The 27065-nt window shown below is 36.1% G+C and overlaps 1 protein-coding gene across 5 annotated transcripts; it reads left to right on the forward strand.

Annotated features, from left to right (window-relative positions):
* The first annotated feature begins 347 nt into the window (after positions 1-347).
* LOC100852419 (transcription factor GTE6) lies at positions 348-18362 on the forward strand. 5 transcript variants are annotated; one of them, XM_059739907.1, is made up of 10 exons: positions 450-617; positions 702-775; positions 9534-9669; positions 11570-11779; positions 14000-14077; positions 15218-15442; positions 15638-15736; positions 15941-15999; positions 17740-17890; positions 17981-18362. In XM_059739907.1, exons 3-10 carry the CDS (start codon positions 9553-9555, stop codon positions 18173-18175), a joined length of 1134 nt encoding a protein of 377 aa, XP_059595890.1. In that variant the 5' UTR covers positions 450-617; positions 702-775; positions 9534-9552; the 3' UTR covers positions 18176-18362. The 5 variants fall into 5 exon arrangements, with proteins under 5 accessions (XP_003633062.1, XP_010655953.1, XP_010655952.1 ...); XM_003633014.4 differs by lacking the exon at positions 702-775 and having other exon boundaries at positions 348-455; XM_010657650.3 differs by lacking the exon at positions 702-775 and having other exon boundaries at positions 386-617.
* Positions 18363-27065: the final 8703 nt, after the last annotated feature.

Here is a 27065-nt window from a genome sequence, read left to right on the forward strand (position 1 = left end):
TTTATTATTAGGGTCAAAATGTGGATAGGTACCCGAAATAAAGAGTGGGTACCAAAGAACAACCCTAAATTTGAATATATATATATATATATATATATTAACTTTCATAAGTCTTAAATTATTTTTATAACTATCATATCTTTTTAATTAGAAAAAGGTACAAAAATCACAAATTCTTGCAAGTTCCATAATTGACGTGCACAATTTCAATTTTGTCCTTTACGAATGATCTTTTCTAAACTTGAATATGAAAACCTTTATTTTTTTGGATAAAAGAATCAGTTTTTTATTTTTTATTTTTTAAAAATATATATTATTTAATTTTATTTCAACTTTATAATTTACTAGTATTTATCAAATGTGTTTTCTAAATTAGAACAGAAAACTGAACGGTTAACAAACAGACCCCAGTGTTTTCATAAGGAAGATCGAGAGACCCGGCCGCCTCTGGAATGGTAAATGGTTACAGGCTTACAGCGAGTCCGTCTAGGGTTTACCGTCTAGGGTTTACATTGTGGTTAACACTTGCTTCTCAAAATTCCAGAAATCTTTAATTGCAAACAGCAACCTTTAATTCCATTTCATGATTTTTAGATCTTTGATAATTCACTGAATTGGTAAGACTTCACAAACTCCTTGTTCAAATCTGTCCTATAATCAAATAAATTCTAATATTTTTTTCCCTAATATCATGTCTACAGCCATTTCGCTTCATATTTATCATCCCTGCCATTGCTGATGCTGTTTTGTATATTGTCCCTGGTGTTGATTATCAGTAAATTCTCACATTATAAATTGATTTCTGTACTAATTATGCTATATAATCATGGTGGTGTTTTGCAAATTTGGTTGTTTGGGTTGTTTTTTTTTCTTTCTAATTTCTATCTTTCCTTCTTTTGCCCCCCTTTTGGTGCCGTATATGCGTGAAAGATATGTTGTGGGATGTGATTTTGGAATCTTGGGATCTGATTAAGCGCTTGCCGGCTGAAGGGATTAGAAAACCCAAAGCTTTTGGATATAGTCTGCAGTCATCGAAATGGTGGAATAGAAAAGCAAGAGAAATTTTGTTGGAATTTTCGATGAGTGTGCAAGAATTTCCCCTAAGAGAAAAATGAACTAATAAATTACCATTGCCTTTTTCTATGCAGAAAGGGATTGGCAACTTTCCTGGTTCTTTGTCATGAAAAAGTTCTAGACAACAGTTTTGGTTGTCTTCATTCAGGTTGAGATATAACTCAAGTGGAGTTTCTGTTGGAAACATATTATTGTGATTGAATGATCAACTTAGTCATGGCTTTTTTTGCTGGCTTTAGTTAATTTATATCTATACTTGACAGAACGACAAAGACTTTTCTGCCACTTCTAACTCCTGGAGGCTTATTGCTAGGTTTGAATGAGCCTATATATATACATATATACACACACACACACACATTTATTGATTTGATGCAAACTAATTCATTAATAAGAGTTTTTAAGTACAAATGATTCAATGAAGGATGAGAAATCCTTTCAAAATATACAAAGTCTTAATTAAAAAGGAGAAAGAGAGTGGACTCCTGAAAAGGAACAAGAGGACAACTATACATTTCAAGAATATCTACATTCCTCAAAGCTGTAAAAAATGCCCTAGAAAAGAAGTCTAGTGCTTGGCATCTTGTTTTGCTAAATGATGGCAATGTGATTAGTTGAATAGGGAGACTAAGGTGGTGTTTGTTTTTTTACTTAATTCTAAAAAGAACCTTAATGCTTAATAGTGTTAAATCTTAGGTTGTTTGTTTTTGTAGTATTTTATTTCTATTAAGTATTAAAAAGTAAAAAAAATCAATGTGTTATTTTTTCTATTTAGAAAAAGTTACATATTTTGGCTTTTTCTATTTAGTAAAAAGTTTATAATAAGTCATGAAAAAGTAGAAAAACAAATAACTTAAATTCTAAAACTAAATTGCTTTCAGCAAAAAGCCAAAAAAACAAACACCACCTAAGAGAAAGATCAACCCAAGTCGCTACCAACATTTAGAATTTGGCAAAGCCACTCGTTATAAATCCAAGGCTTTTTCTCTGAATTAGATACCCAAGATATCACAATAGGGAAATCCCTTCCATCCATATGTTAGAATTTTTTTTTTTTTTTGATAAGTAAAGCAAGATATATTAATGAAGAGGCAGAAAGTTACAAGTATACAGGGGGTATACAAAGCAACAACCCCCTCTCAAAGCCAAAAAAACAACAAGGCTCACCACCCCTTAGTTGGACGCCAACCATTCCAGAAACCCTATAAGGGACACACGCTCCTCACCAATATACAATCTAGCCCAGCTCCACAAACTACAAACAAAAGAATTCTTAAGCTTTTGGATATCTAACACTCCCCCCCTAAAAGCTAGCCTATTTCTTTCATTCCAAACCGTCCAAAAAATACACAACGGAATGGATTTCCATATCTTTTTCCTTTTCTTTCCCACAAAAGGGCCCCTCCAGCTAGTTAAGACCTCCTTTACAGTTTCTGGAAAGATTCACTGCACACCTGATAACCCAAGAACAATATCCCACAGGACTCTGATTACTATACAATGAATAAGAATATGATTTACAGTTTCTTCTTCACAACCACGTAGAAAACAACAATTAGGAAGCTGCCATCCTCTTTTCTGAAGTCTATCAAGAGTGAGCACCCTCCCCCATGTAGCCTCCCAAGCATAGAATGCAACCTTGGTTGGTACTGAATCCACCCAAATGCATTTAGAAGGAAAAACAATATCATTGGGTCTGGCCACCAAACTATAGGCTTCTTTGACCCTAAATTTGCCATTCCTTCCTCCCTTCCAACAGATTGAGTCTTCCTCCATAGAAGGCTTGTAATCCCTCAGAACATGCAATAAGTTCCCTATCATATCCATCTCCCAATCATTAAAGTCCCTCAAAAATCTTAGATTCCACCCCCCTTGACCAAAATTCTGATCCCACATCTCCTCCACCGTCCCATTCCTATGAGCAGCCATAGCAAATAGGTGGGGGAAGTTTTGGGACAGCCTTGTACCCTTACACCAAACATCAGTCCAAAAATTGATTTTGCTTCCCTTCCCAACTATGAACCCCATGTTATCCCAGCACCAATCAGTTTCCTTCCATATTTCCTTCCACACCCCCACGCCGAAAGCCCCATAAGCCCTCTTTGCTCTCCAACCATGACCCTCTTGCCCATATTTCGTTGTTATCACTTGCTTCCAAAGATCATCTTTATCATAAGCAAATCTCCAGATCCATTTACCAAGCAAAGCTTTGTTCAAGAGCACTAGCTTCCTTAAGCCTAGTCCTCCCTTGCTCTTATCCTCACAAATCGCCTCCCACTTGATTAGATGAGCTTTCCTTTCTGCACTTCCCCCTCCCCAAAGGAAATCTCTTTGAACTTTATCTAATCTCCTAGCCACTGACTTAGGCATTCGGAACAAAGACATGTGATAGATTGGCATGCTAGCCAAAGCGCTTCTTATAAGAGTGATTCTCCCCCCTTTTGAGATATATTGTCGTTTCCACCGCGCTAGTCTCCTCCTCACTTTCTCTTCCACCCCATCCCAAACTGAAGTGGCTTTATTAGGAGCCCCTAATGGCAAGCCCAAGTAATGAGAAGGAAGAGAACCCACCCTACATCCTAATTCCACTGCCATCTCCTCAATCTCCTCCACCACACCAACTGGGATAATTTCACTTTTGTCCAAGTTAATCCTTAAGCCTGAAGCTGCTTCAAACCACAAAAGAATCCAGCTCAAATGTGTTAGGTGCTCTTTGTTAGCCTCACAGAACATGATTGTATCATCAGCAAAGAAGAGATGGGAGATTTTTAGATTGTGTCTCCTATCACCCTCGATACTGCAACCTGAAAGGTAGCCTCCCGCAACTGCCCTTCTAATTAGGGCATCTAGCACTTCCATTCCCAAGACGAAGAGGTAAGGAGATAATGGATCCCCTTGACGAAGCCCTTTAGAACTCAGGAAGAATCCAGTTGGAACCTCATTAACTAGAACTGAAAACTTAGCTGAAGATATACAACTCCACATCCACCCCACCCACTTTGAGCCAAATCCCATTTTGTGTAGAGTCTTCAACAAGAACTGCCAATTGATGCTGTCATACGCTTTCTCAATATCCAACTTGCAAATGAGCCCTTTCTCTTTTCTTTTCTTCCATGAGTCTATCACCTCATTCGCAATTAAAGAAGCATCAAGGATTTGTCTTCCCATCACAAATGCATTCTGAGTTGGGGCTACCACTTTGTTTAACACTCTCTTGAGTCTATTAGCTAACACTTTAGCCATCAATTTGTATAGCCCCCCCAAGAGGCTAATGGGTCTAAAATCTCCCAAATCAGCCGCTCCCCCTTTCTTAGGGATCAGAACCAGGAAGGTGTTATTGAGGCTTTTGAGAAAGGAGCTTTGCTCATGAAACTCCTTAAACATCTCCAAGATCTCCTCTTTCACAAAATCCCAACAACTTTGCCAAAACGCCATAGTAAAGCCATCCGGCCCAGGGGCTTTATCCCCACTCATCTCCATTAAGGCTGAATGAATCTCATTTTCAGAGAACGGAATCTCAAGACTCTCTGCTTCTTGCTGGCTAATTTGATCTAATTGGATCCTCTCAATATCCGCCTTCCACCCCAAGTCTTCTGAGAGCCTCTGTTGATAAGCATTTGCAATCCCCTCCCTTACCTCCTGTTCCTCTACCAGCCAAACCCCATCAATTTTAATTCTGTCCAAAGAGTTGTTGTTACGGTGGGCATTCGCCATCCGATGAAAAAATCCCGTATTTTTATCCCCTTCCTTAAGCCATACCTCCCTTGAGAGTTGTCTCCAATGACTTTCTTCCAAAAGGACCCATTTTTTATAGCTTTCCTTTGCTTCTTTTTTTAATTCTGTCTCTTCCAAAGACAATCTTCTTTTGCTTTCCACACGGTCCCAATAATCCACTTGCTGCAGGGCTGCGCTTTTGTTACCTTCCAGATTTCCAAAGACCTCTCTATTCCAAGCTTTCAGTTTCTGTTTGAGCTCCTTCATCTTTGCTGCCAATCTATAGCTAGCAGTGCCTCTGACCTCAATTTCCCTCCACCAACTTTGGATAAGGTCTAGAAAACCCTCAACTTTTAACCACATATTTTCGAACCTGAAGGGAGATGGACCTCTCCTTAGCCCGCCTCCTTCTAGCAAAATGGGAAAGTGGTCCGAAACAGGACGAGGCAGCCTTCTTTGAATCATCCCACTGAACTTATCTAGCCAACTAGGAGACACCAAGAACCTATCCAATCTTGCCCAGGACTGGTTATTCAGGCCCCCGCTCCAAGTAAACACTCCCCCTTGCAACGGGAGATCTACCAGCCCTAAATCATCAATAATATGAGCAAACCTCCTCATGATCGGGGTTATTCTCCCTTGGTGGCTTCTTTCTCTTTGATAGAGGGTACTATTAAAGTCACCCCCTAGGCACCAAGGCTCGTCCCAGATTCCTCTTACAGCCCCAAGCTCTTCCCACAGGCAACCTCTTTCCTCTTTGGTGAATGGGCCATAGACTCCCGTAAACACCCAAACAGCCCCATCTTCCACATTCTTGAATCTACACGAAAGGGAGTACTGTCCCTCCTCCCAATCCACAATTTCCAGCGACCTTTTATCCCAGCAAATCAACAGTCCTCCCGCCGCCCCATCCGCATCCAAAGCCCTCCAATCTAAGAATCTTCCCGAGCCTAAACTTCTCACCACCCCCTCCGACATTGGCTGAATTTTTGTCTCCTGAATACACAGTAAGTCAACTTTTTGATTCCTTATAAATGTCTTGATAATTTTCCTCTTGGACCTGTCATTTGCCCCCCTCACATTCCAACTTAATAGCTTTAGCTTCATTAATCTACTGCAAGCTGATCCCCTTTGCCCTGTGAAAGGCTTTTTTGCTTACATCCTTTCTCATAGTTAACTGAGCACTCCAGTCTCTTCAATTCCCTTTCAAATTTTGACTTCTCCATCAATTCTTTGCTATGAATTCTCTCCCGTCTCTTTCTTATTTTGATCAAGAAGTTCAAAATTTCCTTTTCCAACCCTTCTGTCGAAAAACCCAAAAAATGACTGAACTTGGCCAAGCTGCTTTCTTCCCATCTATCCTCTTTCTCAGTTTTGACTTCTTGAAGTTCTGTCCTCTCTGAATTCCACTCCACCCCCCTAGCCAAATTGGGGTCCTTATTGAATTCTACCAAGTCCCAGCATCCATTGTCATCCATTCCGGGACCAACTTCATTACTTTCCTTTAGCACCCCAGGGTGATCGAAAGGCTCCCCCACCGGAGTCCGATCAAAAGAATACAAGATGAGATGAGAAGACCCATAACCCCTTTCCCTCTCTATCCTTAGACCAGAATCATACCTCATGGCTTCCTCTGCCAACGCCTTGTCTGTTGCTGAAAGTATGGCTTTCTCCCTTGTCTTCCTTGCTTCCTCTGACTCCCATATGACTAGGTGTTCTCCCTCTAAAGAGCTCCCGTTGCTAGCAATTCTGCAGTCCAGAAGACTTCCTTTCTCCAGGGGTCTTTTACCTTTGTTTTGGACCATGGACTGACTTGATCTGGCCTTTTCCAACTCAGCCACTGGGCCTCTCCCAACATGAGCCCATCTTTTGGGCCGGCTAGTCCCTGGTCCATTAGGAATGGTCATCCTTTCCTTTAATGTCGGGCCCCTCACTGCACTCAGCCACATGAGCTCTTCTCTACCCCCTTTATCATTGACTCCTGGGCCTGATCTACTTTTTCTTTCCAGCCCAAGTTACTCTCCTGCCAGCCCAGCCTCTTATTTGAATTTATCAACTCCTCGGGCCGTTCAAAGTGGGCCGTGGGCTGAATTGAACTGGCCCCATTCATCAAACAACCTTCCCCGTCAAAAGCCCAGCTCTTGGACGGCCCAACCTCTAGCCCCGCCCCTTCTTTCATCACTCCCTTTAGCTTTAGGCCCGAATGTTTCGGCCCACAGACCCTTCTCTCATAACCCATGGGCGTTGATTGTTGGGCCCGGTCAACTATCCCCTCCCAGCCCATAACCCTCTTCTGTCTCCCCATCCCCTCCTCTGACGATAACAACACCTCAGTCTTTTCAATGGCCTATTCCACCTCCACGCGCGAGCCGGAGCGTGAGATGTTGTCATCCCTGACCTCCCCCCATCTTCGACTATCAACCCTAAGCTTCTTGACTGACGGCCTGAGCTCCCACTAGAGGGCGAGGGTGAAAACTTCCTCCTCGATCCCAATCTCCAGCGTACTCGGTTTGTCTCCGCCGTCCGACCTAACCAGATTCCTAGCCCATTGGAGCTCTTCCAGCTTCTTCGTCTTCGAATCGATGTCGATGAAACCACCGCATTCATCCCCCACCCTTCTCAACACAGTCGGGTTCCACAACGACACTGGTAGTCCAAAGATTCTAACCCAAATCTCGTTACTTTCTTCCTCCTCCTCCCTGCATCCACTCTATGGGCTCCATTTCTCGAAACTCAGCCTTATCTCTCCCATCATTTTTTCACCTGATAGGGAAACCCGTTGAGCTTCTTCTAAATATTCAAATTCCAACAAGATTCTGCTTCTCTCCAATTTTGCCAGCCCTAGGCTTCCTTTCAATCCCCAAGAGCTCGCCAGAAATCTCCCTAATTTTTCCAAATCTTCTTCATCTCTAGACCTAGGGTTCCAACTCCCGACAACACGATGCTCCAATTTTTCCAGATTTCTTTGGATTTCCTCCCTCCATACCTTCACCTGAACTGGATTTATAACTCTACAGATCGGTCTCTTCACCACTTCCGTGAACGTTCTCTTCAGATCCATGTTTCCACCTACCTTTTCTTCTTGCATATGGTTCTTTCTATCGATTGACCTACGCAGAATCTGTAGATTTTCCGCCATTGCAGTCCATCCCTTTTTTTCTCCTCTACCTTTTGGGATGTAGATACAGTATTGTTTTCGTTCCAAATCAGTTACCGCTAGTCGGAGGAAGCATCCCGCTTTATTTACACTTCGCAGCAGAGAGAAGGATCTCCCTTGTTCCTTCCATTCCTTCACCCATCTGTCTTCCTTCTCGTCCCTTATACAGTGGTTTAGGCCCTCCATTAGAAACCCTAAACTCTCCACTCCCATTCTGATCCAAGACGAGACTCCCCCTTTGCTTTCCTCTATAAATATTTGGGGTTTTCCTCTTCTCTCTAAAAGCTCCAGCTCAAACACCTTGGATTCAACTGCGAACCTGCTCCCCCTTCGCCTCCTTCGAGACCCCTCCTTATCTTCATCTCCCTCGCCGGCGTAATCTCGCCTTTTTCCTTCCTCACAAGCTCGCTCGCTGCCGCGCTCACTCTCTCTCTCTCGCTCTCTCTCTCGCTCTCTCTCACCCATTTTTAATGATATATAACTTTGTCACTGATAAAATCACATATGTTAGAAAAATAAAGAGCTTTAGCCTTTTAGCAAACCCTTTAAGACAACTAAAATATTTGCATTGATGGTGAAACCCTTTCTAGTCAGTTTTGAAAAAGCCCTTAGCACTATAATAGTATAGGCTTTGATCATACCTCCAATCCCCATGTAACTTGGGTTATCCAAAGCCCATCCATTGAAATTTAACTTAAATGAATCTACTGCGGCAAAATCCATGTAGGGAACAAATCCCCATCTAACATTTTAGACCTATATACCAAGTTCCAATCAAGTGGTAAAATAGTGAGAAGAGTACCCCTGAAATATGTCATGGTAGAGGCCTAAAAAGAGGGATGAAAATAAATCAAGTCCTAGGTCATCACTAAGGTTTTCCACTTGTTTTAAAAAGTCCTTGCACTTCTCTCTCACCAAACTGTCGAGATCAATGTGAGATAAGTAACAACCAAAGTACTTTGCCTTTGAGAGGACTCCTAACCTTAAAGAAAATAATTATTATGTCACTCACGCTTTTAAGGGAAACCTCAATCTATCCCTACTAGTTTTAATAACCCATACCACATTTCTAATGCCACCAAATATTGGGAAAAAGGTGATCAATCAGTTCACTACTCCCTAAAGACATAGTGAACAGTCAAGACTAAGGGCTTTATAAGGCCTCCTCACTTGTAGCTATTCATTGGCATTGACCTTTGCTTCACAATCAACTATGCAAACACCTTTAATTTATATGCCACCTTAGATTTCTAAATGGAATTAAAGGAAAAAGGGGTTGGAGACACAAGTTTAGGTAGATCTGAAAAGAATAATTTTATCATAAATAAATCTGAGGATGTCAATGATCAAACTTTCTCATCTATTAAAGCTAGAAATATGTACACATAAATAAGAGAGGATAGAAGAAATTCAAGGTCCTCAATAGGTTACAAGGACATTGAATTTTTGTGATTTTATTTGAATTCCACTGCTCCTCTCTCTCTAACATACACCTTCACAAACACATGAACACACAAACACATGTTTTTTTTGGTATTATTCAGATTTTAGGAGTTATTCCTCATCAATATTTTTGGTCATGTGATAGTCTTGTATCAGATGAACCAATGGATGCATCAATTACAAATGTTAGAAATGTGGAAATTGGAAAGCACAAAGGTAATACTGACCAAGTTGAGGGTTTCAAATCTTGTGTTGATGACATATTCACAAAGGTTGATAAGGTAGTATTTTTTTTGTAGAAACTATTTCCGATTCCCATATTTACAATTTTAATTTCAACATTTCATTATGCTGTGTGTTTGTTTTTTATTTATTATTTTGATGATTTTTCATTATCCTAGAATTGTCAATAAATTTTTAAAGGTTGTTATTTGAATACTTATTCATGTTAGATAATCATACTTAAAATTTTGGGAATTGCTACCAAATTTCTACCTCATAAAAGATGTGTAAACGAAAGTTTTCAATGACAACTAAAAACACTTGTGTTGATATTCCTATAACCATACATAGCTGAAATGTTGGTCATCACTGCATACATCTTCTTTAAACCTAAAGTATTAAAATCATGAACAAATTGTTTAGATTCTTGGCAGCAGCAGCCTTGTATCCCTTTGATCCAAGTTGGTCTAGTAAGGCTCTTGCACATAACAAGCGATTTGAACAATGAAGATTTTTTTGTAATATTTTTTTTAGCTTTCATAGACTCAAATTTTTTTAAGCAAAAGCAATCAATTTTTTTTTTCTTTTTCAAGCATCTTGTTGTACCGAGCACTATTATTGGTGTACTCCCATTCAGCATTACAGTATTGGTCTAGTTCCTGCCACAGATCCCCTAACATACTATAATATTTGGTCGCACTTTGGCCCCCTTGCTTCATCTTGCAAATTGAAGTTCTAATCTCAATTATCTAAGCTAAGTTTTCCACGTCTAGATAGGTCTCAACAACATCCCACATCTCTTTTTCTCGTTGATAAGAAAAGATATGTTTGGCCGATATCGGGTTTGATTGAGTTGACTAGCCATGCCATAACCATGGAGTTCTCTGCTTTCCATCTGTGAAACGACAAGCTTTGTGGATCCAGTGAGATATCTAAACTTCCCTTTCCCATGAACAAACATCTTTAAGGGTTGGGACCATTGTAAATAATTCTACCCATTTAGCTTGTGAGTTGTGATCTAAGTGATGGGGTTTCATGAACAGCTTGTTGAATCAACCATTGAGGCTATTCAGAATTGTTTCTGGACGTCTCTTCTCCAGCAACTCCTGACATGATTAAAAATAAAATAAAAATGAATGATGCATGCCTAAGATCAGAGGCGGCTTTGATACCATGTAAACTAGTTGGGAAAAAACATAATTTTATTCATAAAAAAAAAGGAATACAAGTGATATAGTATATATATATATATATATATATAGAGAGAGAGAGAGAGAGAGAGAGAGAGAGACTTTAAAGAACTATAGGACTAGGATTTGTTTCAGTAATTATCCTAATGTGAACATGAAACTAATTTAAAATAGGAGATAACTATCCCTGATTTGTCGGCCTACCAACCAGACTTATCACAACTAATTCTCCTAGAAATATAACTCCAAAAACAGAAACATTTTTACATATCCCAAGTAGCTTCCCATGCATAAAAACAAGCCCTCAAAGGTACACAGGTGCCCTAGCTCTTTTGCGTTATATAAACCTTCACCTTACACCATCCCTCCTATCCTCACTCGATTTCAGACTATCCTCCCCGCTCCAAGCTAGACTCACAGAATGAATGCACTCCAAGAACTGCCCACCACCCTCCCACTCCTGAAAAGCAGAATATGGTGATTACTAGCCTGTAAAATTCCCCAAAGCAAAAATGCTTTTATGATGGTATCTTTTTTTATATTATTGTCTATTTTTTATTTTTATCCTGAAATGTTATATCATTTAACTCTTTCAAGTTTGTAGTTGTTCATTTACTTATCAAAAAAAAAAAAGAGAAGAGTCTATAGTTGTTTATTTATTATTATGGAGGATCCTGTGTAAATATGCTAGAATTTTCTAACTACTGGGAATCTCTTGTTTTCTGGCATTCATAAATTGATGATCAGTATTACGTGTTTTCACTTGCAGCTTGAGCAAAGAGTGAATGAAGTTGAGCTATTCTACTTGACCGCTAGCAAAAGGCAACTGAATGGTTATAAAGGTAGCTCAGTCCTTAAAGATAAGGAGAGGCATGTTGCCAGTGCAAAGAAGCAGCAACAAGATGCATCACGCAGAGAAGCAGCTGCTGTGAAGAGAATGCAAGAGCTTATGCGTCAGTTCGGCACAATATTGCGTCAGGTTACCAATGCTTTGCAAGTGTTTGTAGTCATTGGATATTGTTTTATGCTATAGTTGCTTAAGTGTATTCAGTTGATTTAAATCTTGAAATAGCTGAGTTCTCCCTCAGTTCAGTAGATTTCTATGTCTATTTCATTTAGTCTCAAAATCTCTGGGTGAACTTAAGTTTTGTTATCTTACATTCATTTTCTTTTGAAAAGTATACTCAATTATGATAAGTGGCCTCTAATGTGAGGTTTCATACCTGATTGGAAATTAACTACTAAAACACCATAGAGGTTGGTAAGATGTTATATAATTGGAAGATCAAAGTTTCTTTTGGAAGTTATATTCAAGCCTCAGTTCCTGTTCCCTTATGTAAAACGTTACTTCAATATCTCTGTTTAGATGACCAACTAGTTAATATAAAATTATATTGTCAGTTCAATATCTCTAATGTGAGGTTTCATATCTGATTGGAAATTAACTACTAAAACACCATAGAGGTTGGTAAGATGTTATATAATTGGAAGATCAAAGTTTCTTTTGGAAGTCATATTCAAGCCTCAGTTCCTGTTCCCTTATGTAAAATGTTACTTCAATATCTCTGTTTAGATGACCAACTAGTTAATATAAAATTACATTGTCAGTTCCATTTCTTGAACTTCATATTAAATGGGCAAACAGATACATGGCACATCTGTCTCCTATATAAGTATTTTAGGAGTATGGAATCTATCAATTTCTAATTTGATTGATGTGATATATTGACATACATTCTACTGATGCTGATGACTCTATTAGTAAACTGCAGGCTTTAGTGGTGTAAAAAAAGGTGTTGTTTGTTTGTTTTTTAGGGGAAAAATTAGCTGAATCGATATGGTCGGTTTATAGTTGAACCAAAACTAAACCGGCCTTTTAGTGATGAAAAAACTGAACCAAACCAAGCTTGATTAAGGTTGGTTTGGTTCAGTTTAGATGATTGGTTGGATGCAAGTTAATTTAGGCTTAATTTGTTTTTAAGATTAGTTGAAACCAACTTTGATTTGAAATTCAAAATATATTTAAATTTTTTATCCCAAACTATTTTTTTTTTTTGATAGATAAAAAGGAAAATTTATTAAGAAAAGGCACCCAAACTATAATTAATGCATTTAAAAATTAATTTATCCATAGTCCAAGAACAATGAATTACTTTAATGGAGTACAATATAAAAAACTCATCAAACATTGAACAGTTATATATAAGTCTTAGAATGTCTGTTTGGTTAAGCTTTTATTGGTTAGGAGACAATGAAATCGAAAATCAAATTAACAAAGTTAGTTTTCAAAATTCTCAGACTGAATGGACCTTTATAGTTATTGAAAGCCGAATCAATTTGATCAGTTTTGGTTGGTTTGGATCAGTTTTGTTGGTTTTATGTACACCCCTAGCAGGCTTTATATTATTGAATGAGTAACAATTTGAGATAATCCAGATAAACTACATGTTTTTATTATTGTTGCCAATTTTGTTTGAACTTTGACACATAATGTGAGAATCAAATATGGGAATCTGTAAATCAATGTCCAAACCTTCAGTACTTGCACGTAAATTAAGAAGATGCCAAAATGAAATCATTTGAAATATCCTTTCTAATAAGTAATGAAAAAATTTTGTATTGTGCAAAGTGGTCACATGATGAAGGATGGAAAAGGATTTAATCATCCTGGTACAAGGTTGCTTTAGTGACAGAATTTCTTCAGCAAAAAGGTTTTTATGGACTAGCAACCTGTGAGCTATCATCTTAAGGAATACTTTCAAGGCCAAATATTTTCTTGAGCCAAAAATTATGGAGTATGAGATTTCAATTGATGGTGATTTCTTGCTAGAATAATTTTGCCTGGTGTTTGCTCTCTTTCTAGATAATACTCATCAATTTAACTATGTTTCCCTTTCATATACCTATTTGTTTGAATGTGTGGACATCATTTTCTGATACTTGACTGCAATGCTAAATTTGAACACATTGAGCAGGCTTTTACATCTATCAGAAGCATTTTGATTTGTCTTTTCTTTTTAATTTTTTTTCCAGTGCTGCTTTTTCTTCCATGTGCTAAACTTGAACATATATGTGGTTTTGCCTTTAAACTGAATCCTTTTGTTGGAATGAATCACTTGGATGTTTAAGGCTAAAAGGAAGATAACAAATCATGGCTCTTTGGCATATTTCCCTGATGTCTCTGAGGTTTTACTGGCAGATCATGCAACACAAGTGGGCTGGGCCCTTTTTGCATCCTGTAGATGTTGAAGGCCTTGGTTTGCATGACTACTATGAGGTATAGTCTTTTGCTTCTTTCTGAGTTTTCTAATTGTTGATCTATATGGCAATCAATGGAATGAATATGTATACTGTTTGTATTAAAGATATTTGCCTAATTGTTAATTGGCATGATATACATTATTGGCTTACTACCTAGGGGCTTCAACTTTTGGGTTGCTTGATGGTTTTACCTTGCATTTGAGCCTCTTTTTTTTGGAAGGTCTTTATGATGGAATCTCATCATTTCTTTATTATCCATTACTTCTATTTGCTCCTTTTTGTTTCTCCAGAGGTCTTAGGTTGGAACCTCACTATTTGTTATATTTCCTATTTAATAATTTAGGATTCATTTGTCTCCCATTCTGCCTCTCCATTTGATGATCTTGAACATCTTTGCAACAAGGAACAACAAAAACCGTGGGGTGTCCAGCATGACAACTCCTAAAAACTTTTAACTGTATGGAGCAGTCTTTGACAGTCAAGATGAAAATAGAAGTCATAATAAAGCAATATCCACATAGTTGGGCTTTAGTGGGTCATATTATTTTTATTTCTCTAGAAGTCCTGGGTTGGAACCTCACTATTTGTTTTATTCCCTATTTACTAATTTAGGCTTCATTTGTCTCCATTTTTGCCTCTCCATGTGTTGATCACAAACATCTTCTCAACAACGAACAACAAAAACTGTGGGGTGTCCAGCATGATAAGTCCTAAAACTTTAACTGTATGGAGCAGTCCTTGGCAGTCAAGATGAAAATAAAAGTCATAATATAAGCAATATCCACATGGTTGGGCTTTAGTGGGTCATATTAATAAATTATTGTTGAAAATTTGACTCTATAGTGGTTCTCTATGGTAAAGTGCATGGTGTACACCTTTTACTTGTGATGTTGCATTTGCAGATTAAGGTGACATATGCAAACACCTGTGCTTATGTCAGTCACATCTAGGCTTACTTGTTTGACTAATTAATACTTAACAGTGAGAATTATGCCAACTAGTATTGGTTTCTGCTGATAATGTCCATTTCGGCTCTTTTAGTGAATTCGGTATTGATTTAGTTGTGATAGCTTTTTCTTGATTACTGACCATTCATTGTGTTGGATTACTTGAGGGCACACCTTTAATTAATTTGCTGTAGATGGTATTTTAACAGGTAATTGATAAGCCCATGGACTTCAGTACAATAAAGAATCAAATGGAAGCTAAGGATGGTACTGGATATAAGAATGTCAGGGAGATATGTGCGGATGTGAGGTTGGTTTTTAAGAATGCAATGAAATACAATGATGAGAGACATGATGTTCATGTTATGGCCAAAACTTTATTGGGAAAGTTTGAGGAGAAGTGGCTGCAACTTCTGCCTAAAGTTGCAGAAGAGGTAACTATCATTAATCTTTCTCATTATGATTTAATTACTTTTAGGTCATGAAGTCACCAAGGTTTTGGTATTGTGGTTTAGTTTTCCATGGAACGAGGTTAAATTTCTTGCTTCATGTTTTGGATCATTTCTAGAGAAAATAGAAGCAAAAGATTTTTGTGTTATTTGTTAAATTCCAAAGTGATGTACTTGCAGGAAAAAAGACGAGAAGAGGAAGAAGCAGAGGCGCAGTTAGACATGCAGCTTGCTCAGGAGGCTGCTCATGCCAAAATGGCAAGAGAGATAAGTAATGAGGTATGTTAGAATTCGAGAACCTTTTGAAGAAACCAAATTCATAATTAAAAGAAAGCCTTCCTAAAATAACTATAAAATTTCTGAGTATGTTGAAGTTGTTCTTCTTATTTGCATATTCAGTTCAATAAAAGAAAAAATGTTATCTTATATTCTGGGAGAGTGATGTGGAAATTTTTTGAATGTATTATTCTGAAATCTTTCCAGCTTTACGATATTGATATGCATCTGGAAGAAGTCAGAGAAATGGTTATTCGGAAGTGCAGGTTTGTTCTATAACATTATGTCTAATACAGCAAAAATACAATTTCAAAAGTTGTTTTGGTTCTATTTGGTATTTGCCTATCCAAAAGAAAGGATTTGTATAGATTTTTAATTTGTATCTACTTGTCACTGTTGTTTTTTCCTCTGGTTTGATCAATTGAATACTACTAGAAACCATGTTCTTTTACAATGTTAATGATTAGGAAATGGAATGATTTACCCTGTGTTCCATCTATTGGATGCTTAATTGGTTTAATTTAATATATTTTGAAAAAGATTGCTTCATTTTTCTTATTTATCTGGTAGTATATAATACTAATGTCTATAAATATTATCATACCAAGTGTTGTCAATTAAGTAAAACTTTGTTTTCCTGTTGCACTTTAGTATCTGAAGATGAAACTATGGTTCGTAATATACTCATGCCAACTCAAAAAAGAAACAAAGAAAAAAAAAAAAGAAGAATTCCTTAGCTCAACTACTTGGGGTTGGCTATCCAAATCTGTCCTCACATGTCGGCCTACATAGAGTCCTTTTTGTTGCCTTGTTGCAAACTTGTATCTTATTAGATAGGATAAAACTAAGGATTTGTGCCAAGCACATTAATTCTGCTTCTTTCTTTTCCTGTCTTGCCACACCTCCTTCTCTATCCTAACATGGTTATGGCTGCCCCCAAGTTAGGGCCTTTACCCTACTACTACTGTGATTTGAGTGGTTCAAATTGGTGCACTCTTATTTCTGAATGTGTTTTTTCCCCTTTACTAGGCAATGGTGCTCAGGATGAAGAATTGCTGGCCTTAGTCATCTAACATTTTGTTTTATTTGTTTTTTTGTTTTTTTTTTTTTAATTTTAATTTGTTAGTTAATGACCACACAAAGTTCCAAAAGTGCTTCTTCGCTTGGTCCTTGCAATGATTTTATGTTCAATTCTTTCTTCAGGCTCCTTCCTTTTCAGATGATTATTCAAGAAAACTAGTCACTGGTCTGCTTTTTCCTGGACTAGATGTACACCTAAATTTTCCTGTGTAATGATCTGATTATCTGACACATCATCACCTCCTCCCTCCTCTTTTGATTGTAAACCTTTTCATAATTCTGGCCTGAAATTCACCTCTAATGTTGCATTTTCAACTGCTGATAGAGGCTGATAGCAGACCTTTGATGTAAGTTGTACTTGTGCAAGTTTAATTACGATTTAAAATTACTTGTCACCAATTTTTCTCAATTGCACCTATCAGAAGATCAGCATCCATGTTGCTTCGGTGAACTTGCATAATGGGAACTGAAATTTTCTGCTTTGCCTCAAATTTCATTCAACAACAAAGTACTTAAAATGCTGCCTATTAAAAAAAAAACACAAAAAGGACACATGCACATACACGCAAGTACACAGAACAAAGTAATGGATGTGTCACTGCTGATTTATGTAATGAGAGTTCAATTGAGATGCCTTACTGTGAAATTGGTAAAAATCTCAAGTGTTGTAATTTGCATAACAATTTCCAGACATTTTGACTCTCAACACCTACTCCATGTCGATACAGAGGTTGGTGAGGGGGGACACATCAAAACAAACCTAGTTTTGTTAATTAGCTTGGTGGACAATAATTCTGATGTAACATTGTAAATACCTGATTTTTCAGTAGTTGTGTATGCGAACCAGATCTCAGCTCATTATTTGAATGCATCTTTGTTGCATCAAAATAGTGCAGTGGAAGCTGATTCAGTGAATATTATTTCAGAAAAATGTCAACTGAAGAGAAAAGGAAACTTGGAGCAGCCCTCTCTAGATTGTCCGCTGAAGATCTGAGTAAGGCTCTGGAGATTGTTGCACAGAATAACCCGAGCTTTCAAGCCACAGCTGAAGAGGTGGATCTTGACATTGATGCACAGGTTGTCATATGTTTGCTATGAAAAGTGTGCTGAGATGCTTTTGCTTGCTAATGACACTGGTTATTTGAGTGCGTTGTGTTGTTTATGCAGACGGAGTCGACCTTATGGAGGTTAAAGTTTTTTGTGAAGGATGCATTGGAAGTTCAGGGAAAGAGTTCAGCAAGCAAGGGGGACAACACCAACACCACCACCACTGCCACCAACAACAACAAACGGAAAAAAGAGATTTGTGATGCTATTGCCAAGACTGCAAAGAAGAAGAGTAAAAAGCTCCCTCTCGATTAATCTTGGAGAATTGAGAGCGATGCTTTCTGTTTCCCAGATGGGGCCAAGAGCGGATTTCGAAATCCTTTTCTGTGTAAATCCATTCGCTGCTGGTGCTCTGGACCATGATTGTAAAGTCGGATTTTATGGATCAACAATTTGTTCACTTTTTGTTGTCTTCTGATTATCTTGATCTGTTCTGCTTCAATTTTTTTTCCTCGCTTAACATTCTCTTTCATCTGAATCCTCGGCCTGTGCTTAAAAGCTAACTTAAATTGATGGCTTTCTTTCAAGTCTATGCTTGAAATTTCTGCCTGGCAAGTTTCTATTGGGTAATGGCTACTTCAAAAGATATCTTATGAAAAATTAGGGGTTTGTTTGAAATCATTTTCTAAAATGGTTATGAGAAAATAGTTTTTGAAAATTGCTTTATGCTGATAAAAATGTGTTTGAAAATTGAATTCTTAAAACGACGATTTTGTTATTAAGAAACAAAGAAAATATGTTTGGTTGAATCAATAAAAACGATTTTATATAACAAATCAAACAAAAAAACTTAAAAAATGAGTATGTATTTTTTTTTATGATTAACATAATGTTGTAAAAATTATATTCTATAGATTTATAAAATTTAAATTTTATAATACAAATATATGCTTAATTAAAATACAAAAGATTTCATCTTTAAATATTTTTCATTTTTCTTAAAACAAATCTTTATTGGCTATTTAATGATATTTTGTGTAGGCATGTCCATTTGTAGTTGATTCCATTATTCTTATTCATAAATTGATCAAAATTTTAGTAGCGATTTGTCCATTCATGATTTGACAAACCTTTTTTTATCTATAAAGTTATTTGTATATAATTTAAACTTAAAATAATTACAAAACTAACTCTGCAAACATTAAAACAATTAATGCTTTTGGGTATTATGACACCAATACTACATTTAATATAGTATGGTAAATAAAAGGCGATAGAGAGATATTTGGTTAAATTACCTGAAATAGTTTTACAATTGAAAAAATAACCTTCCTTCGTCTTTTTTTTAAAAACTAATCCATTGTTGACATTTTTGTCCTTCTTTATTTCAACTCGTTCCCCATTCATTTCCCTCCCATTTTGACCTAGCTCTCTCTCTTCTCCTTTCTCTCTCAGTTTGCTCCTTCAAGTGATAAAGATTCGCTAAAAAAATTCTTCTATCAAGGGATAAAATCTGTTGTAAAATTCTTTCATCTTTATTTTTTTTCTTTTTTCAAGATTTTCATTCTCTATTTTTGCCGTAGCTTTTCGTCAGGGGGTTTTAGGTATTGTTTTTTATTGAGATATTTGCAGTTATTTTTAGTCGAGATTTTTTGCATTTATGGTTTGTAGATGTTTTTGTTAGGGTATTTTTTTTTTTTTTTTGCATTGTTTGGATTTTATTGTTTTTGGTTTTTTTACATTTGTATTGAAACTTTTATGATTTTTTTTTTGGTTGGGGTTTTTTATAGTTATTTTTTTCCAAAGATTTTTGTTATTTTGTTAGAGTTTTTTTTGCAGTTGTTTTTAATTGGGATTGAGTTTTCATTGGATTTTTAATTAAGATTTGTAGATAAAATGAAAACTTAACCTCATTTAAGTTCTTTTTAAATGAAACTTAACCACAGTACAATTTAGGTCATTATCATTAAGTTTTGTATAGATGAAAGGGAAACTTAACATCAATTAAGTTTTTCCCATATAAAACTTAACTATAATATAGTTCATGTTATGATTATGATAGAAACCTTAACCTTATTTAGTTTTTTTTTAAACAAAATTTAACTCCCATGCGTAAAAAGGTGAACACCCTTCATGATATATATATATATTATCATTTTAATTGAAAACTTAAACTTATTTGGTTTTTCTTTTTCATTTCATGATATATATCATGAAATAAACAAAATAAGTAAGAAGACATGCTTTTGGAGGGAAACAAATTAAAAAAGTAAAAAACAAATTAAAAAGGTAAAAGAGTCCAAAATGGGTCATCTTTCAGCAAAATTAAGAAGGGAGGTCATTCTTGCAATTTGATGATTGTTTTAGCCTATCTGCCCAAATAACCCTTAGATAAGGTGTTGATAGGGTTCATGATGACAATTTTTAAGATAGTATATACCTTTACTTAGTAATAAAGAAAATAAGACAAAGAAAGATGATAAATAACAAGGAACAAATGATGATACTACTTACAACAACCAATAAACAAAAGTAACTCTAGGGATTTATTATAAGTATTAGGGGTCGTAAGTTGACAACTAGTACTTGAAGTTGCTATGGATCATACTTGTTACCTTAAATAAAGTAGTGTAGATGTTCTTAAAATATGAAATTTATTAAAAAGAATGAAGTATGTTTTGTATATTTCATCAATATCATTTTTTTTTTGAGTTAAATAGATATACCTACATGATATAATGGACAATAATAGAACCAACACTATAGTTCTCTTTTTTAGAAATGAAAGGGTGCCTGCTCTATGGCTACAATAACATAAGGGTCTTTTCTCCATCCTCCTTTTGTAGTGATCAATGCAATTTTAAAATTGTATTTAATTATTATCAATTAAATATACATGACATAATACTAAATATATATATAACTTGATTGGTTTGATCCTTACAAGTTGTCATAATTGGTACACTCTCAATAGACAAATCAATTAAGTGGACTATGCTACTTGTGATCGACACTTCACCTTGGAAAAGGATGCCTACCTCATATTGCCTAAATAATTGATTATTCAGTGTTGATAGATAAATTCCATTATGAATTGTATAATATGCAACAACAATTAATGACTGTCTTCTTGGCTTGTAATAAGGCATCATTGTCAATATTGGAAACCATGATGAGACAGAACCCTTAGGATAGAATCCTTGAAAGCATGACATGTTGCAACATAATAAGAATTAATTAATATATTTATTTATTATGATTTCTTGTTCCCATTTATATCCTTGATTGCTTTAATTAATTGTATGAGCATTTATGCTTGTGTCACTTGCATACTTGATTGCATTAATTAATTATCTGAGCATTTATGCTTGTATCACTTGCATTGTACATGACTTAAGTGTATTAGGAGTTGCATAAAAAATCTAAGTCATGGGTTCCTTGCAAGATAATGAGAATTTCACAATTGGTTCATGGAATTAGGCAATCTATAAGAGAATGTAGGGCATTACCTCCTAATTGAAGGGATGACTTGTCTTGGTGATTCAGGTGGTTCTCATGGTGAGTACACTATTGTATATGGTTATACATTGAACAAGACATACGTTGAATCATGACATTGGCTATTAGGTAATCATGATTCACCAAGCTATTATGTTGCATGGACTTTGAACTTTGAGAGAATATGAAGATAGTGTTGAGGTCTTCAGTGGCTTTGACCTATGAGTGAGGTCCTAGGGTGGTCATATATTCCATAGGAATTGGGTATAACAATTATTTTTAAGATAAACACCATGATATTTCTTAGAATTAAGACAATGTATTCCCTTGGGTGATTCTAAGGATTTGTGATCATGTAAACTATGACCATAATAATTCTTTCTAGAGTATGTCAGTCGATCACATAATAAGAAGAAATGTGACTCAAGGATTTGAGAGATAATCTTGATGGGTTGATAACACTACCCTATTAGATTATAGACACCAATTCATAGATAGCCTACATAATAATTAGTAGGTCATGGACCCAAGCTTTGTCTCATTGTAATTTCATAGGATATTGGAGTGTAGTTAGCTCTTGTTAACGAAATGTTGTTAATTTTGTCATTAGATTATGAGGGATATGATATTTTCCTATGGGTCCTAATTGTCTCCGTTGGAGCTCTTAGTTCATGGTCGTATGTTTTATTTGAGGGATTTAGGTTGTAGTTCATAAGTGTGTGGTTTATCATTGTTCTTTGGTTTTTAAAAAAATTTGAAAATAGTTTTAACCATGAAGTTTCACTGAATTTTTTTTTAACTAGATTAGCCATTGAAACTTTTAGTTTTTAAACCAAAAATAAAAAAACTAACAAATGTATAGTGGTTAGATTGTCTCTATAAGGAACCTTATATTAACCATGCTAAGAGTAAGAGTTTTTGGGGTATGAGTATAGGTTGGAACGCAAATTTTTTAATATATATTGACAAATTTGGAGAGAGGAAGGGGGCCTAGAAACTAGAAAATAAAAAGTAAAAAGGAAAAAAAAAAAAAAACAACAATGACAAGCTCTAAAAGTAGAGGATTACTGAAATTCATTCCTTTAGGTTCAACCCTCTGACATAATGCTAGTACTATGCTTATGGCTTTAGGGCTAGGCCACGGGTTTACACCAACTGGAGTGCTCCTATTGACATGAGCATCAATTGCCTCAATGAAAGACCAACGTGGTCTGATTGCTCAGATTTTAATACTCATAATCAAATAATGCTAATGGGTTTTTACTCATGTTGAAAGGGTTGTTTATGCTACAGGGGTCTTCAAGTGATTATTCTTTACAATCAAATAACTTTTGGCTTAGGTCATTATTCCTTATAGTCCTCATAACTACTATCCCAAGAAATAGCATTTTCAACCACAGATAGTTAAACTAATGGTGAACTAAACTAAAACATGGGACCTTAGATCCCTTTCACTCGTTGGAGCAAGAAACACAAAAAGAAAAACACATAATAAAAATGTAAAGTAGAAATTATAAAAGGAAAAATTTATCAAAAATAAAAAGAGACAATTACAAGAAAAAAGAAACACAAGACATAAAACAATCTAACTTATTTCCTTAGTGATCCTCTCTCTCTTCATTTTCTATTTATAGGTTTTGTATTTATAGGAAAAAATTTATTTCCCCCTATTTCTCTGAAGTTGTCCTTAGTTAGCTAAGCCTTTTACCCATCCTGGTGGTCTAGTGTGTCAACGCAGCCATCAATCAAAAGATGTCAGGATGGAGTAAGTGGTTGCACTTCCTATATTTTCAATGTGACGACATGGTGTGCAAATGGATTTGTCATGTATACCCTCCAATTTGTCCTATTAGCACTTGTCATCTTATACTAGTCTTCCCTCATTTTATACTCTCTTGTGGTATACACTTAGGATCTTATCTCGTTTAGTTGTTGATCATGCCCTTGGTGGTCCACTATTAGTTTTCTTATCACTATATTTTTAGGCCATTTTGGAGACTTTTTTAGAGGGATTATATGGATCCTTAGTGTGATTTTAGTGACTTCTATGTTTAATTTAGGAGTTTTTTTTTTTTTTTTTTAGTGAGTCATTCTTTTTTTTTTTTTAAAGTTTTTTTTTTACTTTTAGTGTATGATTGATTTTGATTTTTGTTGCATAATATTAAAATTTTGATTTTTGCTGCATGATATTGAGATTTTGATTTTTAGTGCATGTGATTAATTTTGATTTTTGGTGCATAATATTGAGATTTTGATTTTAGTGCATGATATTGATTTTTAATTTTTAGTGTATGTGATTAATTATTATTTTTAATTTTAAATTTTTAAAGACATGATTGGGTTTTGATTTTCAGAGAAGGGGTTACATCTGAAAGCATGAGGTGGGTTTGGAAGAAGTCTATAGGACTTGGACTTGGTTTTGGCAAACTTGTCTTTTCCAAATAAGGAGTCACTTTAGGGTTTTATTTCTTATTTTTTTTCCTTTAAAAGTAAACAAAAATATATGGCAACTTCCCTTTTTTGAATTTCTTTTTTCACTAAGAAATGAGTCTCGCCATTGAGTGGGGATGCACGTGAAAAATGCAAGTCCACAAGTTAAAGCTATAAGGGCGATACTTGCCGCACAACCTTGATGAGTGTGCAATGATTGAAAGGTGTGACTTGGGCACTAGGTGAAACGATCAAGGCAATGCGTTGAGATAGAAGCTATCTTGGTGCACTTCATAGTTGGAGGAGAGAACACACTTTATTATTAGGAAGGTGCGCGTTGCTTATTGAGGAAAATTACGCACCTTAGGTTATTGATGTGTGTTTGGCTTATTGATGAATAATAGATCACTTATGGTCATTGGGATGTGCTTTGTGAGTCTTATGCAAAATGTCGTGGTGTGGTGTACTTTCCTCTCAACGCATTTGAGAAGTGCACAGTTGTTGAAATGCCTAAAGGGTATGCACTACTAGGATTAAGCCCGTAAAAGTAAGACAAGATGTAACGAAGTTAAACTTAACCATTCTTTTGCTATCATTTTGGTGTATTGATATTGATTTTGTTGGGATTGAGACCCTAAAAGTAAGATATGATGTAATAAAGTTAGACTTAAATATTTTATTGCTATCCTTTTGGTGTATTGACATTGATTTGAGCATTCAGTCCATATCTCTTACATTGTACATGACTTAGGTGCATTGAGAGTTTCATAAAAGATACAAATCATAGGTTCCTTGTAAGTAGATAAGTTGTCCATAGTTGGTTCATGGATTTGGGCAATCCAGTAGAGACTGTAGTGCACCACCTTCTAATTGGAGGGACGCCTTGTCTTGGTCGTCAGGATGGGTTTCCCATGGTGAGTGCACTAGTTATGTGATCTACACTGGAAAGGACCTACGATGAATCATAACGCAAGACCATCAATTATTATGATTCACCAAGCTACTATACTACAAGAGGCTTTGACTTTTGGGTGAGACACTAAAGTGGTCATATATTATTATGAATTGGTTCACTATTGATGGAGGCTGGTGGCAACATGTATTCTCAATATAGGCACCATAATATCTAATGGGAATAAGACAATGTGTTTTCTTGGGTGATCCAAAGGACTTGTGATCATGCAATCTGTGGCCACAATAATTCCTTTAGTGGAATTTGACATGTGCTTCTTAGAGCTAGAATATGTCAATTAGTCACATAATAAGTGGGATCTGTAACTTAATGATTTGAGAGGTAATCTTGATAGGTGATAGCACTACCTTATTAGATTATGAACACCAATTCATGAAGAGTCTACATGTAGTGAATAGTAGGTCACAAACCCAAGTACTTAGTGTTTTATTGTTATTTACATAGGATACTAGAGTTCAATTGATTCTCTATAGTGGGATGTTGAATCAACTTCATAATTGGATTATGAGGGAGCCAATACTCTTATGGGTCCTAATGGTCACCGCTCTAAGCTCATATACCTTGTTGACACAAATTATGAGGATTGGATTGGCTTTAGGTTCACTTTTGTGCATAAGGGTGTTTTGGTAATTATGCAAGATTGCACACGGGTAAGTGAATAAGGTCATTGGATTAGGGTAATTAATTAATTAGTAGGCCCTATCAAGTTATTTAACCAATTAGGACCCATTTTGGTCTAGATTAAGTGACCTAAGCCCATCTGGGCTCAAGTCACTTAATCCCAGTTAAGATTCCTACAAATACCCCTTAGAGGTTAGGATTTTCATAACTTTTGTTTTCCATCATCCAGAGAGAAAGAGAGTCATAACCTTCACCCTCTTTTCTTTCCCATTGAAAATGTGCCAAGAACAAGGTTGAGTCATTAGGCAAAAGATCGTAGGTTTACGAGACTTCCAACAACTTTGAGATCATCTTTAACATTTGGAATTTAAAGTTTGGGAACATCCAAATGTAAATGTTAGTACTTCAATCCTAAAAGATCAATTTTAAAAAAAATTGGTAGTACTTCTATTACTTAAATCTAAGATGCCAACAATTGGTATTAGAACATAATGTTATAAGCATGCTTAGATATTTATTTAGGGTGTGTTAACATTTTTTTTTAGCATTACTATTATCCCATGGCCAAGGGACGCTTGTATGTTCCTTTTTATTATTGCTTGTGATGATTAAATGAGATGATTTGTTTTCTTTCTTTGTTTTTTCATAGATTTGGTTGTTAGCTCCATTAAATGAGCATAAACTTTCTTTTTCTCTTGTAAAGTTTTAATCTTTTCGATAGATTGGATTGTAAGCTTCGTTATAGGAGCATGTAATTTCATTTTTGATGTAAAGTCCTGTTTTTTACAATCTTTGGAGGGTTACAAAAGAAGATTTCCTCAATGATGCTAATAAAGATTAGATATTTCTTGGAGCATCATCTATGAAGATTCAAGGATTTTAATGGCTGTGAAAGAAAGGTTAAATCATTCATTTGATTGAATAATAAAAAATAAAAAAATAAAAAGAAGGAAAAAAGAGCTTGCCGACCCACGCGATCCAAACACCACTCACACGCCATCAAGTTCACTATGACACGACATCATGCATTGAATCACGACTCGTCAAGAGGTGCCTCCTGATAAGCGTGCGAGAGTAACGAGTGAAGCCTTCATAGGATCGATATAGGCATGGCAATGATGCATCTACTCTTTTCCAAGACAACAAGCTCGCTTGAGGGCTCTTTGGTAACCTAGGAAGAGGAGGGGCACGACCGAGTGTGTGGGGAGGACACTTGTTACATGAGGGGGAAAAGGACATTCGCATGCCTTTCAATAGGTAATGTCAAGCGAAAGCCATGGGTGAGCCCCCCGGGTGAGTCACGACGTTGCCCATTGGCACGTTTTATCGAGACAACATTCCTACTCAAGGGCTCGAGGGCTCTTTGGTGAGTCATTTAACCCAATAAGGCCTACTAATTAATCAATTAGCCCAATCTAGAGACCTTGTTCACTTACCCTTATGCAACCTTGTGTAATTACTAAAATGCCCTTATGCACAAAAGTGAACTTATAGCCAATTCAACCTTCATAATCCATGACAATAAGGTATATGAGCTTAGAGTGGGGACCATTGAGACCCATAGGAATACTAGCTCCCTCATAATCCAATTCTAAAGTTAATTCAATATCCCACTATAGATAATCAACTGAACTTTAATATCATATATAAATAACAACGAGACACCAAGTGATCAGGTTTGTG

Source organism: Vitis vinifera, chromosome 10 (genome assembly GCF_030704535.1).
Source record: "Vitis vinifera cultivar Pinot Noir 40024 chromosome 10, ASM3070453v1".
NCBI classification, from domain to species: domain Eukaryota; kingdom Viridiplantae; phylum Streptophyta; class Magnoliopsida; order Vitales; family Vitaceae; genus Vitis; species Vitis vinifera.